This window comes from Rhamphochromis sp. 'chilingali', assembly GCF_963969265.1.
Source record: "Rhamphochromis sp. 'chilingali' genome assembly, chromosome: 4".
Taxonomy (NCBI): domain Eukaryota; kingdom Metazoa; phylum Chordata; class Actinopteri; order Cichliformes; family Cichlidae; genus Rhamphochromis; species Rhamphochromis sp. 'chilingali'.
The window spans coordinates 21060497-21078402 of record NC_137948.1 but is presented as its reverse complement, the minus strand read 5'-3'; the positions used below and the strand labels follow the sequence as shown (position 1 = coordinate 21078402).

The 17906-nt window shown below is 42.3% G+C and overlaps 1 protein-coding gene across 5 annotated transcripts in view; it reads right to left on the bottom strand.

Annotated features, from left to right (window-relative positions):
- Positions 1-232: 232 nt before the first annotated feature.
- apbb2b (amyloid beta (A4) precursor protein-binding, family B, member 2b) overlaps positions 233-17906 on the bottom strand; it is a 58892-nt gene continuing 41218 nt past the window's right edge. Inside the window, exons 11-18 of one of the 5 annotated variants that reach the window (XM_080881326.1) lie at positions 16252-16398; positions 15689-15816; positions 11996-12110; positions 8591-8678; positions 7139-7222; positions 6917-7041; positions 5795-5974; positions 234-4232 (exon numbers count right to left, since the gene is read on the bottom strand). In XM_080881326.1, coding sequence (XP_080737452.1) covers positions 4062-4232; positions 5795-5974; positions 6917-7041; positions 7139-7222; positions 8591-8678; positions 11996-12110; positions 15689-15816; positions 16252-16398 — 1038 coding nt within the window. In that variant the 3' untranslated portion in view covers positions 234-4061. Of the gene's footprint in view, positions 4233-5794; positions 5975-6916; positions 7042-7138; positions 7223-8590; positions 8679-11995; positions 12111-15688; positions 15817-16251; positions 16399-17906 lie in introns of all 5 variants that reach the window. The other 4 variants (XM_080881328.1, XM_080881327.1, XM_080881329.1 and 1 more) reach the window with 4 other exon arrangements.

The following is a 17906-nucleotide window of genomic DNA, read 5'->3' as shown; positions in this document are numbered from 1 at the left end:
TACATCACTACATTTTCATTTTTGCTTTTTTCCTCCAGTAAAATGATGCACATCTCTTTAATCTTCAGTGATACAAAAACAAAAAGTTTCATGGGAATAAATAACTCTTAATGACTCACGAGCTGCAGACAGCTGGACTCTGATTAAGCAAGAGACCGATCACAAAAATAGCTGCAAACACACACGCGCACGCACAGGTTTTATAATGCTGTTTATTCTCACAATTGGTTACATTGATAAAGTGTACAAATCAGTGAGCAGCAAACGGAAGCAGACACATCCATCAGTGGGAAATGGATAGTGTATATATGTGTGTGTGTGTGGGCGTTGTTTATGTGCAAGACTGACAAGAGATGCAAGGAGTCCACTGCTGCTACAATCCTCCTCCTCACCCTCCGGTCAGCGGTTCAGACGGAGCAGTGGACTCCCAGCTCTCGGGACACTGTACAAGGTGAAGATATAATCCATAACCTGCTGTGTTCTGCAAAGCGGAGCTTGTTGTAGCGTTGTGACTAAACCGGGGACTGAGACGATGACAGTCATGAGACTTTACTTGCCCCAACTAATAAAAATCAGTATATACCTTTTATAAAATAGAATAAATAAAATAAAAAATATTTCTGTTCAATACATACAGTCTCTCTCTCTCTCTCTCTCTCTCTCTCACAACCGTCCCAGAGCGTGCGAGGCTTTTCATGACTTTCCGTTTCTCCAGATCAAAAGAATGCATAGATAATTGCTAAGTTAAATTCAGCATCAACTTAACTGCCAACTGTGAGCGCTTCCGATCGCCTCCGTGTTCATTATCTGCTCTCGTATTTTTCTTTATCTACAATGTATATCAGTATTTTACACTTTGGCCATTTGGTGAATTTTCAAAAAATAGAAAAGAAAAAAAAAAAAAGGCATTTCATTAGAGGAAAATAACAGGCAAAGAAACACATTAAAGAAAAACATAGCTTATAACGATGATTAATGCCAAATGTTACATGAAATCAGTATTATGTACAGAAAGTTTTTGTCATCTCGTTCACATTTCAGCATCCTTGTGACAAAAGAAGAAATCATCTCCGTTACTAAAATAGTTTCTTTAGGTTCCCCCGTGGAGCCAACAGACGAAGTGCAAGACAACATGCTGACCGTTAGCTAAGCCCCCCCCCCCTCAAGTTACTGCCTCAGCCCCTGTCAAGCATTTCTTTGTTTTTTTAGGCCACTTATTTATCACAGAAATGTGACGCAGCACAAACAAAAACAGGCAAAGACGAAGACCGGGAATCTCACAAGTCAAGGAAAATACCCGTGACTTCAACTCAGCCTCCTAGTAGATGTGCCTAGTTTGAAACTCCTATGTCGCCTCGTTCTCAAGTTTCTGAAAACTTGACCTCTGACCTTGACGTCAAAGTGACTGATATTCAAACTTGTCCAAGACTTTTAGTAGATGCAGCTATGGCATCAAATCCTACGTCACCTTGTTCTTGAGTTATCGCCCTCACAAACTTAGGTGTCCAGGCCTCACAGCTACGAGGGGAAACCCTCCGCTCTGCACAGCTGCACCCACCTGGAGGACTGACCTGGACGGTCAACCAGAAAAGTTTGGTGACTTCTGCATTGGGTCTCCATAAGGTAAACTTTTTTACGAATGTGCTACAATTGTTACTGCTCCCTTATTCACAGCAGGTAGCTTCATGTGTTTGATTTGGAAGATTTGTTTGTTTTTATCTTTTCCAACTATGGGATGTCATTCCAGACACGAAGGCATCTCGTCCTGGGAACTTGTGCATAGTTACTGAACCACAAACAATTCAAGGGACGGCTGCAGCTCGACATCTTCAAAATCTTCATCTTAAAAAAAGAAATCATGGAATTGTGCAGTATTAATCTGGAAGTTTTGAAATTTTAGTTAAAGCAAAAATAATGAATTTTGGACTTTAGATTTTTAAATGCTGCGTCACATATCTGCAGTAACTCTTGAAAGCGTATTACGCGCAGACTAGCATCTCCTGCTAACAGCAAATGTTCAATTTTGGACCCTAACAATGATGAACGTCTTGAACAGACTTTATATGTTTTATGAAGAGTTGGACCATATTTTTTTAATCCGGCTGTTGTTTTAACATTAGGCAGTCATTTTGAACCAGCTGCTAGCAATATGATGCTAAATGTCAGAGGCCAGGCTACTCCTTCTGGCATAAAAGTTGGTGTCCTCAGTAGAAAGTGAGCCATGATCCATTCTGCACCGACCTTCTTAGTCCCAGGATAACCAATCAGGTACACACAGTGAAAAATGTACCACCATACTGCAGCAGGTTGAAATACAAACACAGATTACAATTATGCTTTAGTGTTTCCATTTCTTTAAAAGGAGCCTATAAAGAGAGGACAGAGCTCTGATGTAGCAGCATCGTCTGGAAAAGAAGCCGAGAGTGAACCCAAAGCTTGACAGGCTCTAATCAGGGGGTTTAGCAAAGGGTCGCCTAACAGAGTATTAATCTGCTGCCCCACACCCAGGAGGGAGATGCGTTGTTGTGAGGATCTTATGTGATTTTTAGGTGACATAAAGGACTTCATTAGTTATTACCATACATCCAAGCTTGTCAGATATGTGATAATAAGGAGCTAGCAGGTGAAACTGGAACTCTGCACAACACAGACACAGAGCGAGCGGTTTCATTACACTGATGAAATCAGACGTACAGTGAGTAAGGAAACACAAGGCGCGTTCAGCTGAACACAATCCTGGAGACAGACCGATATAGAGTCCATTAAAGTCCGTCAGTCTGGGTCAACACGTCTCTCTGCTGGCTTTCCTCTAGAAAACATCCACAGCTAAAGAGAAAATTGTCCTCTCTCTTTCTCAAATCACAGTTCACATCAGCTGTGGACTAAAAATCATCACAACCACACCCAGGTATAAAAACGCATTCCTCAAGTGTTCCTCCAGGCTTGTTTGTGTTTTTTAATGCCACCCATGATCTTTATTAGTTTAAATGAAGTCTGATGACCGATACTGAGGTGGGATTTAAAGGAATAATCCGTCAAACTTCCTCCAACATGTGTATTAAAGAGCAGCAGCATGCTGAAGGTCTCCTGTGTTTGGAGCAGCACTGTACTAGAGAGAGAGAGGGTCAGCGCCACCCGCCCCCATCTCGTCCTCCGTTATGGCTATCTTCTGTCATTTCCTAGAGGGATGAGAAAAGAATAACAACGTAAACAAGGAAATGCGCGAAGTATGTTTCGGGTGAAAGGTCACCACTCGTTCAGACGCGGGGCTGACTCTCGCACAGCTGATGAGAAAGAACGAATAAGACAGGATAAACGAACCGTGCGACTTCTGATTTCTCACCCTCGAGTCTCTGAAAGCAGCAGCAGTGTATTGATATTGTATAGAATGATTCACATTTAGATAAAAAGCTCATGCAGGGTCAAGTGGTTGGAGGGTGTAGACTGAAACAAATCTCTTTATCTTCCAATGATCATCCGCTGATATGAAACTTTTCATCTCCTTACGGTTACAGTCTACTGAAGATGATGAGCAAGAGAGCTCGGGGGGGAGGACAACCCGGTGGATGAGGTTGGAGGAGGAGTGTGGCCAGGTGTGAAAGGTCATGCTGTCAGCACAGGCACAGACACAAATGCACAAAGAGCACGGAGAGATCAGCAGCAGCAGCACACAGGATCACTTCCTGCCCTCTTCTCCTCTGCTGCTGTGAGCTGAGGGGAATGAGACCTACTTCTATGTACACCATCGCCTGCATGGCCGGCACTCAGGTGGTCCTCTTCAGACGTGGGGTTGGTGCCTTTTTAATTCTCACTTATTTGGAAGAAACAGACTTGAATTGCGGCTCAAGAGCCAGTTAACTCTTGAGGTGAAATTCCAATTTGCTTCCAAACCAGTGAAGGAGTTGTGACAGGTTAAACCCCCCACCCCCAAAAAACCCAAGGGTTTTACTGCGTTTCCATGGCTACTAGGGTCTGTGGTGGTGACGGGTTTTGGCAGCGATGCGTCGAGTTACTATGGTGACTTGGGGCCGTGGTCGAAAGCCGGTAGTGTTTCACCACGGTTACTGTGGCAACTCTGTGACAGGTCTCTTCTGTTTGAGGGTGTCGATGAGAGACAGGACGCCTCGCTTCACACTGGTCGACACCCGGCGGGACACCGAGTCGCCGGGAGGCAACGAACCGCAGGCCTTCTGGGAGGGCGGTCGAGCCACCAAACACTTCTGATACCGCAGCTGTAAGAGAGCGAGGGAGAGAGAGAGAGAGAGCATAAATTATGGAGAGTTACAACTGCTGAGGATACGACTGTGGAAGGGGCGTGTGTGTGTGTGTGTGTGTGTGTGTGTGTGTCCGTCCTTGTGGGGATCAACAGCCCTTTTAGGGAGCGGTCCCCAATCCCTGGGCCTCGGACCGGTACCGGTCCGTGAGTCGTTTGGTAGCGGGCCGCAACGAGAGTTGAGGCTCGGGTGTGAAATGTATAGTTTTCAGGGTTTTTATCAGTTTTCAGCATTATTTTGTTATCGTTTTTATCGTTAACTCGGTTTTCCTTTTCACGTGTGTTATAAATAAATCTTCTTTTTTTCAGTACCGGTACTAGTTTTATTTTGTTGTATTTATCCGCGACACCTTAAAGGCCGGTCCGTGAAAATATTGTCGGGCATAAACCGGTCCATGGCACAAAAAAAAAAAAAAAAAAAAAAAAAGTTTGGGGACCGCTGGTTTAGGGGAACAAAATCCCAGTCCCCACAAGTTTGAAGGCATTTTTGAGACTTAAAATGTGGTTTTAGTGTCAGGCTTATAATTGGTTTATGGTTAGGTATAGGGTAAGGGTTGGGTAATCATTAAAAAAAAAAAAAAAAAGCATTATGTCAATTAGATGTCCCCACAAGATATGACCCAATGTGTGTGTGTGCATTTGGAGGGTTGACTGCACCAGTCAGACTGCACCTTTGCTAGCTGTGATCAATAGTAATGACTAATGATTCTTGTCACCATCAATCTGTGTGTGTGTGTGTGTGTGTGTGTGTGTGTGTGTGTGTGTGTGTGTGTGTGTGTGTCTCCCCATATATCCAAAGTTCTGATGTGTGATCAATAGTGCAGTCAGCAGTCGACCACAGCAGAGGAGGGCGAGTAACCTCCACTAATGGGATGCATCGCAGCATAAACAGCGCAGATGGGACTCTGGGTTTGTGATCACATTATACTGATGAAATGGAAACACTGTGAAGGTATTACGGCTTTAACACAACTGTTATTACTTCAAATCCATATACAGTACATCCTGTTTGAGAAGTTTTCAGCAGAGCAGGAAACACCGCTGTGTGCAATCTAAAGCATTTACCATTTAAACAGAAAATCTATAGCAGATAACCTGCAAGGGCATCCACTGCAATTTAACTGCTTTATCCTGATCTAAATGCATGTTTCAAACCAGCAACGCTTTGACATGGGGTCCCACTGCAACTTGAGCAAATCGTACTGGTTAGAGCATCTGTCAAGACTGAACAATCAAACCCCAACTACACTACCGCCAAGGACATCCACCTTCAGAGAGAGGGAGGCTCTAAAGATCTTCCCGTCTGTAAAACCTCTGCATCAGCAGCATTAACATCAGCTGGTAAATAACTTAACAAGCTCTTTGTTAAGTGCAATCAAGAGTTCAGAGATTTAATTAAGCTACAGAAAAAAATGCAAACGGCTCAAAGTTTCTCTTCTTTTACCCATTTAAAGTTCTTTTACATCTAACTCTTAATCCATGTACGGACCACAGAGCTGAATTTCAGCTTGTGTGACTCACCATACAAGCTGCCTGTACGGCCTCAGACACGCTCCCAGCATTGGGCTCACACCAGAAGATGTGACAGTCGAAACGATGGCCGCCAGCGTCCATGATGAAGGCAAACGTGTGCACGTCACGCCCAACGCCCATGAAGGACAGGAAGCGAACACGACACTCTACCAGCACATCCTCTTCATCCTGCGGACAGAAAGTCTGAACTCTTTAGGCATTAGGTATTAAAGAGCTCACTCTCATCAGTAATTTATTTAAACAGCTACAAACAGCAGCTGGGCTGTTCAAGCTGAACGCCGTGACTTCTTCACACACACGGGAGTGGAGTTTCTGTGTGAGCTGCGATTCATCGCTCGGGTCAGCGGCTTATTTTCTCTCGCTCCAGAATGCAAGGTTTGTGTTTTTTCAGCATTTTTCTAGAGTAACACATTGAAATAAACAGTAATCTTTCTGATGAGGTCTGAAAAGGTTGTGCTCATTGGAGCCCTTCCTGGAGAGCAGTCTCTTCTATATGTGTCTCCAGAGGTCAGGAGACCAGTCGGGGCTCTTTTATAGGATCAAATAATAATAATAATGAAACCAAATGTAAAGCAAAGTTTCACACAGTGTGATTACAAACTGCTGCTTATGCAACGAGGCGCGGTATATCAGCCTTGGCCAACACCGACAGAGGCAAATCCAGGTTTGCATGAGTTAAAATATTTCGACTTTGGTGGCAGCTTAGCTTCATGCTGCTGTTGGTTCTTCAGTCAATCCTGGAGAAAAGCAAAGTGAAGTCAAGTGTGAAAAGTGTCCACCATTATGGGGTTTTTCTGTTTCTCACGTAAGTCATGAATGCAAAAGACGCCTTTTCCTGTTCCGACCAGCAACCAATCAGCAGTCCACATACACACACACCGTCACTCATTTTGATCTGTGTTGGTTTGTGGAGGATGGTGTATGTGTAGGTTGCACACCCCGTTTGCATATGCTCTACATAATCAAATATGCACGCAAACACGATACTATAAATCAAACATTAGGGGGGAATATTCGCGAGTTTCCAACCGACTTCACGCGAGTAAAACGAGGCAAAACTTTGCTTGGTGTTTGGTGTGACTGCATCATAAGAGCTCAACAACATCAGACCTGTCTGACCTCGTCTTTGCTGATGGTGACCGTAGCGTCGGCTACATTGAGGGCCACCGGAGTCCAGTCGTCTCTGCTGGAAGAACCGATCAGACTGTCTATAGCTCCATTCAGTATATCCATGCCTGATGTAGAAGGTGATAAAACAAAACATTTGAATTAAATAAACATTCAGAATCAACATTAACATTTCATCACTCTGTGTGTATGTGTCACACCAACCTATCGGTCTGGCCACAGGCATCATCCCAAGATAGAGCACCTGAAACTTCTGAACCAGCTCCGTCTTTGGTGTGGGGAACTCTGCTGAGGAGAATTCAACACACATTTGAATTGGTGCTCATAAGAATACATAACATAAAGTACACTGAACTGCACCACAATTTTACAATAGAGGGTGTATTAAAATTAAAAAAATTAAATAAAAAATCATTTTAAAAGGCTATTTTTTAAATTTTAAATATACATTGCCTAAATTATACATTTTACATATGAATCTTCATCCAGATGTACGGCATGTGTCCATATGATGGTCGGACTTGCCTCATGCGAGCATGTTGTTATGCTACATACCAGCAACAATGTGAAACTCACGAATCGCCTCTTTCTCACAGTACATGTTTCGATCGTTACCGGTGAACGACTGTGGAATTAAAGAGTGCTCGCGCTTTAATATTTGAACTGGTATCTTTGAGTGTTTGCTGCCATCATAAATAAATAATCTCCAAATGTAGTGTTAAATATTTTAAACAAGACTTCTGTTGAAATATGTCACAGTAGACTAGAAACACATGTTTTCTTACATCGTAAAAGTTATTGTCAGTAACCACAGCGGTTCTATTTGAGAAGCTGACATGAGCAGACCAGTCAGAGTGTGTGTGTGTGTGTGTGTGTGTGTGTGTGTGTGTGTGTGTGTGTGTGTGTGTGTGTGTGTGTGTGTGTGTGTGTGTGTGTGTGTGTGTGTACACACACAGTGATTAGTTCAGCACAGCTAACGTCGTCTCTCTTAGAAAGACTGACAGGTGACAGGAAATAACAGAGTGAGTTATGACAGGAAGCAGATGCTCGTCGTCACATCTCTCATTAAACTGACTGAAAAACAGAGGCACGGAGTCTATTTTTACCATCTGTCGGACATTTAAAAAAATTTTTTAAACTTCCTCCTTTTTTGTAAATCTAAAGGTGAGATGATGAACTGCACTGGACCACAAACCTCTAAATCTGTCAAGTGGAAAGAACTGCTAGGCAACCTGTGGCGTTTTTGATCGTTACTATCACACTTGGTGCAGGTTTCTCTCTAGTGCACTGATTGAAAGTTGGTAGGCGTGAAGCATGAGGAGCAGTAGCAGCACTGGTCGAATGATGGAGAAGGAGGCAGCAAATTTTATGAAAAAGAAAACGCATTAAACCCCTGTCAAAATTCAAGGCTGCAATAATAAATCTCTCCTAAATCATCTTGTTATAAATTCTCATTAACTAAAAAGGACATTACGATAAAAAGCCAGCTATTTTCTGACACATTCAGTCTCCCAAATGGCCAGTTTGGACGCATCTTCAGTGCCACAGAAATGATAACTCCCCGTGCGTCTATTGACGCAAGACAGTTGTCACATTTACTCCCTCTTACACACACAGACAGACAAGGAGTTGCTTTGTGTAATGTATGAAGCCTACCTTGTAAAGGGAGATCGAGTCCTGCCTGCATCCTGTCATGGAGGGAGCCTCCTGCCATCGCTTTGGCATTCTTTCTCTCTGTCATTATCTGGAGGAGAGGCAGGGAGGGTTAGAGAGGGAAGCAAAAAGAAGATACAGAAGTATGAGGAAATGGCATGTAAAAGAAAAAAAAGCCAAAGTGATATGCCGTGACAGAGACACAGGGGAGGAGAGCGAAGAGACAAAGCCGAAAAACAACAGAACGTGTGAGAGTGCAGGAGGATGGGTGAGAGAGGGAGATGAAAGCATAAACACGAAACCCTGGAAATGCTTCACCCTTGATACTGTCATGCTGTCTTTCATTTCACCTGAAGAGCACAGAAGTGCACTCACACAGACACACACAAATTAAGCAGGTCAGACTCCTCTCTCCAACACAGTGATAGCCTTTTCTCCCGAGCAACACACACGACGCTCACGAAGCAAGTAAACTGCTTCACCCATTGCTTTCACAAACCCCACTTAAAAACATCAAACGTATGTTGTCGTTTTGTTTTTTTTTTATGCTGGATTAACAGGGTTCTTACACATTTTTCAGGTACTTTTTAAGCACTTTCAAAGTCCATTTTTAAGCTTTTCCAGCACATTACCAAAAATAATAAAAAAATAAAATAATGCATGTTTCACTTTGCATCACCTCAGTAAGACCATGTAAAAATTAAAACAAATAATCTCAGGTCGACTTAAATGTCCTTTGTTCCCCTTTTGTAAAAACAGAAAAATGCACCACACAAAAATACTGAATAAGGAAATGGTTGCCTTATATGCGTATAGTGCAGAAACTCAAAAAAGACATCAAGTTGTTAGAGATATTCATCTCCACTTGAAAAAAAAACAACCTCACAAAACAAGAAAACTGCACCAAACGTCACAATAATACACAGCAATTGTAATTGCAGAGAAATACTGCATTTATTTTGGTCATTTCATTTTCAAGCAAGAAGCTCACCCTTTTTGAACGGAAAGACAAAACAAGTGAACTGGAAGGGGAAAAGGAGAAAAGGAAAAACGATGCTGACAGATGCAGAAAAGGATCGATCAAATGGCGAGAAACAACTCAGAGCTCATTAAGGGAATGTTGTTGGAATTCAATAACTTTAAGCGTAAAAACACTGAAATGCAGGCACAAAAGCAACAAGACAAAATACATGAAGACCTGCAGCTCCAAGAAATCCAGAGTAGAAATACGCAGTTAGAAGACAAGCACAAAGAAGTACAACAGAGAAATGCAGACATGCACAAGGACAAGCTGATACACGAGGCAGCATCCAAACAACTCAAAGACAAGCTTGAAGAAAAACAAGCAACATTAGAACAGGTGGAACAAAGATGCAACAAACTTGAGAAGCAAAGCACCGAAACAATCGATGAGTTGAGAACCCTCATCCTGGAGAAAAAAAGCGCTCGTGGAAAAGTGCATGGAAAAGAAGAAAAAAAATGCTTCGGCTTGTTCCGGAGGAAGGACGCTACTGCTTCCTCACCTGATGCAGCCTCGTCTTGCTCCACCTCTGTTCACCCCCCCAACCAGTCCCGGCAGTTGACTGCCCCCTCCTGAGCCTGGTGCTGCCGGAGGTTTCTGCCCGTTTAAAGGCAGTTTTTCCTCCCCACTGTCACCTAGTGCGTGCTCAGAGGGGATTGTTGGGGTTTTCTCTCCTCTACCTTGTTTCCTGATTTACTTGTTAACTTTTCGTTCTTACCTCGTTTTAGCTTGTTTCTTTATTTACTTGTTTAACTTTTTCTTTATTGACTTGCTTGTTTAACTTTTTTTAAACTTGTGTAACAAAATAATAAACCAATTGCATTAATCCTTCGAGTATTTTTCATCTAATCTTGACAGAATTTTTCCAAAACATTTTCAAACATTCAGATCTGTCTTTTATTTTCTTCTAAATGGTGAACTAAAAACTCTGGAACAAGGTTTGAAACACTGAAACTGTTTCAGCTGAAACCGGCAAAGTCATGCGTGTGTGTGTGAGACTCACAGAGGACACTGTGTCACTAGTTAGGTCATCATGTTTGGGCTCAATCACTCCAAAATTATTTAGGCCAAATCTTTAAAACTGTGTCATTGCATACACATTTGCAATTCATTCAATCGCACAAATGCAGAAATTATTATTTGCAGTATCTCATCTGATTTATTGTGAGAATGTCATGCCCAAAAATGGGGACAAAAGCGTTTAATCGTTTATAAGAAGAGGTCAGAAATATAAGTGCTGACATCAGTAGTGTCCACAGGAACCTCTCAATCTCAGCTAAAAGCTCATGTAAACCATTTCTGCAACCACCAAACAAAGCAAAGACACCAAACAGTTAAAAGAGCAGTTACCTCACCATGAAAGGTAAGGTAAGATCCATCTTTTGATTTATGATTTTCTGGAATTAAATGTGAACTGAAATTTTTTTTTTTAAAGGTGTTATATGCTATAAAATACTTTTAAATAAATTAGGTGAGGAAAATTAAAGATCCAATTTTTCTATGTTTGAGTCACAGTAACTTAGAGTTACTACAGTTTCAAGCACCACATCTGACATTCAAGCACTTTTCAAACCTTGAAAGGACAATATTACAATTCAAGCGTATTCAAGGATTTCAAGCACCCGTACGAACCCTGGATTAAAGACTTCAATCAAAATAAATCTTTATTAGCAACCAATTCTTCTTTTCTTATCAGTTTTCTATAAAACAGACCGACTAGGGGGAAAATAAAATGTTGTTGTTAGATGTTGTTAGATCGGGTGTGATGAATATGGAGGGGGAGGAATGGCTCCTCTACATTTTCAGCTAAAAACACTTCAGAGGCGAGCATTAGTTAAACCTTCTGAAAAATAAAATATTTTCATCTCGACTGCATATAAATGAAGAAATCATTCGAAGGTCTTTTCAGACGCTGAATATAAAGTTCGCCTTTTAATGAGGACAGTCCATTAACTAAACGTTCAAAGCAGACAACAAACACGCAGTCTGAATACTGCCCTTTCAGCCCTGTTTGAATTCACCTGTATTCATCAAACACAGCAGAGAAAGCTTGCTGGTAACTGTGTTTGGGAGTGTGCTTTGACTGTGTGATGGATGTTAAATAAGATAAAGCACTGCAGCATTTCTTCAGCACCATGACTACAGATTAATTTTTTTGCTTTATGGGTTTTAAGATGAGCTTGCGTGCTGAATAATTTTGTGCTTTTAAAAACATAATAAAAAAAATTAAAATCCATCAACACTACATTTTCTTCTCTGTGAGCCTTTATGTTGAGTGGGAGGGAAAACATTTGTCCAACTACTTGGCTAGCTTCATCACATCCGTCTGCCAAAATCCCAAAGTTAGCCTCCTGTGTCTGGAACCTCCTCCGGCCTGAACAACTCACCCGGGAGCAGATCTCGTGCAGGCTGGTGGCGATGGCTTTGGCTGGTGTGTCACAGCGGAACACATGACATTTCAGGATCCTGGTGTTTTTATCCCTCGCCACATATGCAAAGTCCCTGAGAAGAGGAAAACACAGAGTTGCTTTACAAAAAAAACAAACACACAGTCACAAATGGAGATGAGGTTTGCTGGACGAGTTTGGTGCTACTTGGAGAAATTTTAAAACAAAAATGTGTGTGTCTACTTTTGAGACTGACAGGTCTTTGAGACAGATGAGAGATGAAGTGACCTTTTGTAGCGGGATGAATATAGGACGGACACATGCACACACACGCAGAGACGACAATGGACCCCAAAGATCAATAGAGCAGCGTGATGCAAGAGGGAGTTGAATAGAGTAACAGCAGGAAAGAACTTTCCCCTGGGCCCACTGGAGCCGAAAACAATTTAACTCAGCTGAACAGAAGGAACGGAGAATAAAAAGGAGGAGGGAAAGAGATGGGATGGAGAGAGGGATGAAGACACAGGATACTTTAAAAAGAAATGTAGCTGCAGCAAATTAAACCAGAGCATCACACACACACAGACACACACAAAGACATAAGCCAATGTAAATAACTCCCTTCAGGCTGTGTTTCAATATGAGATGTAATAGTCAAACAAGGCCTGAGGGCTAACAGGATTCCTGGACGCAGATTCTCAGGGACGTTCTCCACGAGACATTCCTATTTACGTACGTACGTACGTGTACGTGTACGTGTGTGTGTGTGTGTGTGTGTGTGTGTGTAACAAAGTTAAAAAAAAAAAAATACTTGTAGACAGACAAGGACAGGGGATGTGACCTTCATTTCCTCCATGTCTGAATGCATGCACGCAGTGGTACAGAGTACATCAAGAGCCACTTTCAAGATGAAAGAAAATGAGACGGAGAGAGGAAATTAAACAATAAAATGATGTAGAGGTACTCTACAGGAGGAGCATTGCAGACTGAAAAGGAAGGAATGCGTTTACCTCTCTCTGTATCCAAGGAAGCAAAGAAGGAAAGGAAGACAGGTTAGTGGGAGGGGAAAAAAAGGGGGAGAGAAAAAAAATCCATCGCACCAGTGAGCGTTATTGCCGGGTGACAAAAGGTTGCAAAGAGATGCACTTTCACATAGAAAATTAACCTTGAGTGACATATTCACTTCTCCTGCCGTCGCCTTCTCTAACAGAGTTTTAGTGGCGGTACGGTAAAATGCACGTATATATGCACACAGATCTCAGCAGCACTGCAGGTGATCTTAAATGCAGAGTTACTCTGAGCTAAAATTATATATGGAATATAAAGGAAAAGAGAGAAAATGGATGAAGAGAGGGACTCGGGGTGACGGAGAAGTCAGGTTGTGAACAGTTAGCCTGCTGAAGGCTTGCATATCCTTAAAAGACATAACGAAAGAAGCTTTTTTTAAGCCACATAAAAAAATTAATTAAAAAATTAAAAAAAACAAAACAACCTAGAGCAAGAGAGTGGGTGACTCGAAAAAGGAAGGAGAGAAAATTGGAAGTGAATTGTAACAATGTACAAGATAAAGATAAAAGCCTAAAGACGAGAGCAGAATAAAAGACCCCGAGATGAGAAGAACATAAAAGTCAAAGGAGGATTGGAGAGAGAGGGGGCGGGAGAGAGAGTGGGAATGATATCTCATTTCTAATATAATCTTATCATCATGCCAACGCCCCTGAAAATGTCAAGGTTGCTGTGAGGATGTGTAATCGGTGGTGATAATGAGTTTCGCAGCACATGAAGAGAGGGCTCTGGGGGCTACGGTTCCAGTGCTGACACAACCACTTCACAGGGGTGTGTGACGCAGAGAGAGGGGAAAATCCCAGCTCTGTGCAGGTTTCAATACAATCCACATGCTCACAGACCGTGACTCGTACAAACAAAAGAAAAACTGGGCTAAAAAACAACAACAACAAAAAACAACTTGCATAAACTTACACCAGCATGTAGTCGTTAATTTAAAATCTAAACTGGAGTTCATTTTTGCTGACACACTGAAAAAATTCTTATCTTGCATTTTTAATCAAACACGAATTACACTGTTTGGAGCTTCTCGCTGTTTTTTAAAAATCCATTTTAACACGAAATAAAAGCTTCTTAATTAAACTTCTGCACCTAAACAGACCCTTAACAAGACGAGCCTCACCTGTAATCACCTCCATTACATGTCAGAAGGGCTCTTTTGAAAGAGCGTGAGAGTAAACAAGTATTTTTCCTTAAAAAAAACAAAAAAAACAAACTGTAGTGATAAGCACCTCCAATTACACACATCTCACAAAAAAGAAAAAAGAAAAAAAAACACCCTCCAAAAGGCCTCTCATCTGTGGTTTCTCCTCCTTTTCTTTGTACTTTAAACATAAGAGCAGGAGTGATGCTTCCAAAAGTGAGGATGAGGTGTTTAAATGTACTTACAGGGTCTGTCGTCCTATCCTGGCAGGTAATCCTGTGACCGGCAGGCGTATTTACAGACTCACACCATCAATTTCTGGTGATACCGAACTGCACTGCACGCGCGCTCTCCTCAACCTGTCTGCTCCACACCCTGTGAGCACTAACCATGCCTCCCCCTCTGGCAGCCTCATTCCCCTCTCCCTCTCTCCTGCCAGATCCCCCTCCCTCTGACCACCTCCTCTTCTCCTCCTCCCTTTGCTGCAGCCCACTGTTCAGACTATCCAGCCATATGTGACAGATCCCAATAAAGTATTTGGAGAGGGGGAAAAATTGCTTGTGGTCCATGTGGTGGAGGGATTTTCAGCTTGATTATACGGAATAACATCGACACCTGCGCGATTACGACTGCGTGGTTGTGAATGAAAGAAGAGAGACGCACCCTCAAGGCAACAGGATTGTGAGGTTCTGCATATTCCAAAAAGCTTTTAGCCTCATCCCGTCTCCTGAGTACACTCGTCATCGCGCGCATGTGTGTGCCAGCTCTTATTATACAGTAAGCACCAACTGTTTCAGTCCCCAGTCACCCGGCTGTGCCTCATAACCTACATTCTGCAGTGTGCATGCTGCAGCAGTGCACAGCGTCCTCTGCTGGTTGCCCATGGCTTAATTTTAACCTTCATATGCCCAGAAAAAGGCTCCTTTTCTTTTAATATTTATCTCATTCTTACTTCGGGAAGCTCAAACCAAGAAGCTGCCGGGTACAGTGACAGCATGATGTCAGTGAAGCCCAGCCAAGCTGCGGTGAAAGCGAGGGACAGACAGTCAGGTGGGGATTTGTGGTGAAAGAGAATAAAGGCCACTCTCTGTGTCATCCTCGACTTTGTAGTGATGAATTAATCTGACATTAGCTCCCCTTCATCAATCACCAACTCCCCCTCTTCTCCACGTTAACTCTGCCACCTGTCTGCTGGCCCTCATTTGTTCCCATGACCTTTCACTGAGCGAGTGTTTTAAATTCGCCATCGACTTATAAGCCGAAGCGTTGAAACGCTAAACAACAAAAGGATGCTGACATCAATGAGTCAGGACCCAGATTACCGCTAAATATACAGAAATCTCTCTGAACATTTACAATCCAGGGAATTGATTTTGAGCACAGTGTGAGACGTGCTTTTATACACACTGTAAATTATTCACGGAGACGAGAAAAAGAAAGTCAAATTTAAGGGAAAAATAAAAACAAACAAAAAACCCACTAACCTGCCATTGTCCCGGCCAACGCCCCAAACTCGGATGCTCGCGATTGGCTGAGAATGAAGCACGCTGCGGTCCATGGGGTCGACTAGGTTCAACATATTATTCTCCAGCATGAGGTACATGTCCTTCCCCTGGGCACACAAACACACACAAATCCTTCAGAGCTCATCATAAAAATATGCAATCCTTATTTCCTGCAGCGAGAGTCACAGCAAAAATATAAAAAAAACTAAACAACAGTCCTTTAAATGCCAGCGGCTTTCAGTACAACTGTTGCATATATTTATTTATCCGTGTGTACATGTGTGTCCCTGTGAGCTCTCTAGCTTTGAAGGTCTCTAAATAAATTATAAAACCCTAGAAAGAGGGTTCTGGGAGATGAAAGGTTATTAAAAGAGGGATCGAGCCCTCTCTGTCCATTCTGTCGCTTCATATTAAATAAAGGCGCACCGCAGAGAATTGATAGCACTGCTCTACTTCCCCATATTTCAGGAGGCATTTAGCCACGCTAACTGATGCTGCTCCTTTCTTTCTTTTACGCTTTTAAACAGGAGAGTCTTCATCACCTCTCCCCAGATGCCAACGGTGTCCCGGATGTCGTTCTTGCAGTAGGACAGCTGTCGGATGCAGTTGTTAACAGCGACGCTGCTCTTTCCAGGAGCCAAGTCCTCCTCGGCCATCTCCACCCAACCCAGAGAGCGCACGGCGAAACACTGAAAGAAATGCACACAACAGATGATCACACCATCATACACAACAAATACAAAGAAAACAAGGAAGTGGAAGAGCATCCAAGATTTGAAGGACTAAAAAGTTGAAATTTCTTTTAGGAATCACGGATCCCTTGGCAGCTCCGAACCGTGACGCTCACACGTGTTGGGTATATTCTCCTTCCAGCAATGTCATTCCTTATTAATGCCGTTTTGTCACTATGGGGCATAAGGTTTACAAAGTTTTAGAGCTACCAGCAGCTGGTTTGCTGTTACTTTTTTTTCTTACCTCCTCTCAACACTAGTGCTGAATGTCCTGTATTTGTACAGGACACAGTTTGTTCTACATCTTGCATCACTTTAATATATTTTCTAAGCTCCTCTAAGCTTGCTGTAATGGACAATGAATGGTTCAGGTGTATGGATCATTCTCAAGAGCAGGCTCTGTTGGTAAATACGCTGCGCTTGCCTTTAGCAGTTGTGGCTTGTGTGGAAGAGTGAGCCATGCAGGGTTAGTCTCAGGGTCAGTCTTCTGCCTGTCCACATGTTGATGCAATCTGCTGCTACTCTGTCTTACCAGTTGATTTTGAATCAGAGAAAAGAGGGAAAAAAAGCACTCTGAAGAACAACTGAGACTAAAAGCTATTAAGTGAAGAGCATTAATTTAATAGCAAAAAAGTAAAGTAACTTTTTTGTACACAGACAGCAAGTTTAAAGGTCATATGTCCCTGTTACCTTTAACGGTAGCGTCACTTTGTTTAAAACGACACATGAGATTGGAAACTTGTAACCTCTTAAAGATGAAACCAAACAAACAAACAACAGAAAAGATGAAGAAAACAGAAGAAAGTTAAAGACAAAGAGAGGAGTGAGACCAGTCCCTCTGCTCTCATAAAGTATTCATTTGATTTCTGCAGTCCGTTCAGAAAGCACTCTGCACTCTATATAGGTCAGGGAGGGAGACGGAGACCGTCACAGTTAAACTGACTCGTGGCAAGTTTGTTCTAATGCAGTCATGTTTCCACTCATGCTAGGCTGAAACTGCTTTAGAGTGAGATCTAATACGTAATTAACTTCTTCTTTTGTAGGCAGAAAAATGATCACTCCAATCTTAAAAGAGCAATGGCTGATTTGCTTCTTTGTAACATGTGAGTGTGCGAGCGTGTTGCCATATCAAAAGCCTGAGCTGCAGGCATGTGTTTGTGTCTGGTCTTCATCACAGTGTCACTGCTGCCTAAGGACTGAAGGCTGGGACACCAACCAACCCACTGAGTTTTAACTCTGATGAGCCAAACACATCTCGAACCTTTTTCAGAACTTTAACAATTAATAATAATATTACTACTACTATTAATAATAATAGTAATAATACCACCACCATCAGGGGAATCAGAAGCAACAGTGGGTACAAAAAAAAGACCAAATGAGGAAAAAAGTTGGGAACTAAAACAAAATTGAAATCCTCCTACATCTTAGTCTGCTGACGGTTCTCATCTATGACCGGTTTCATG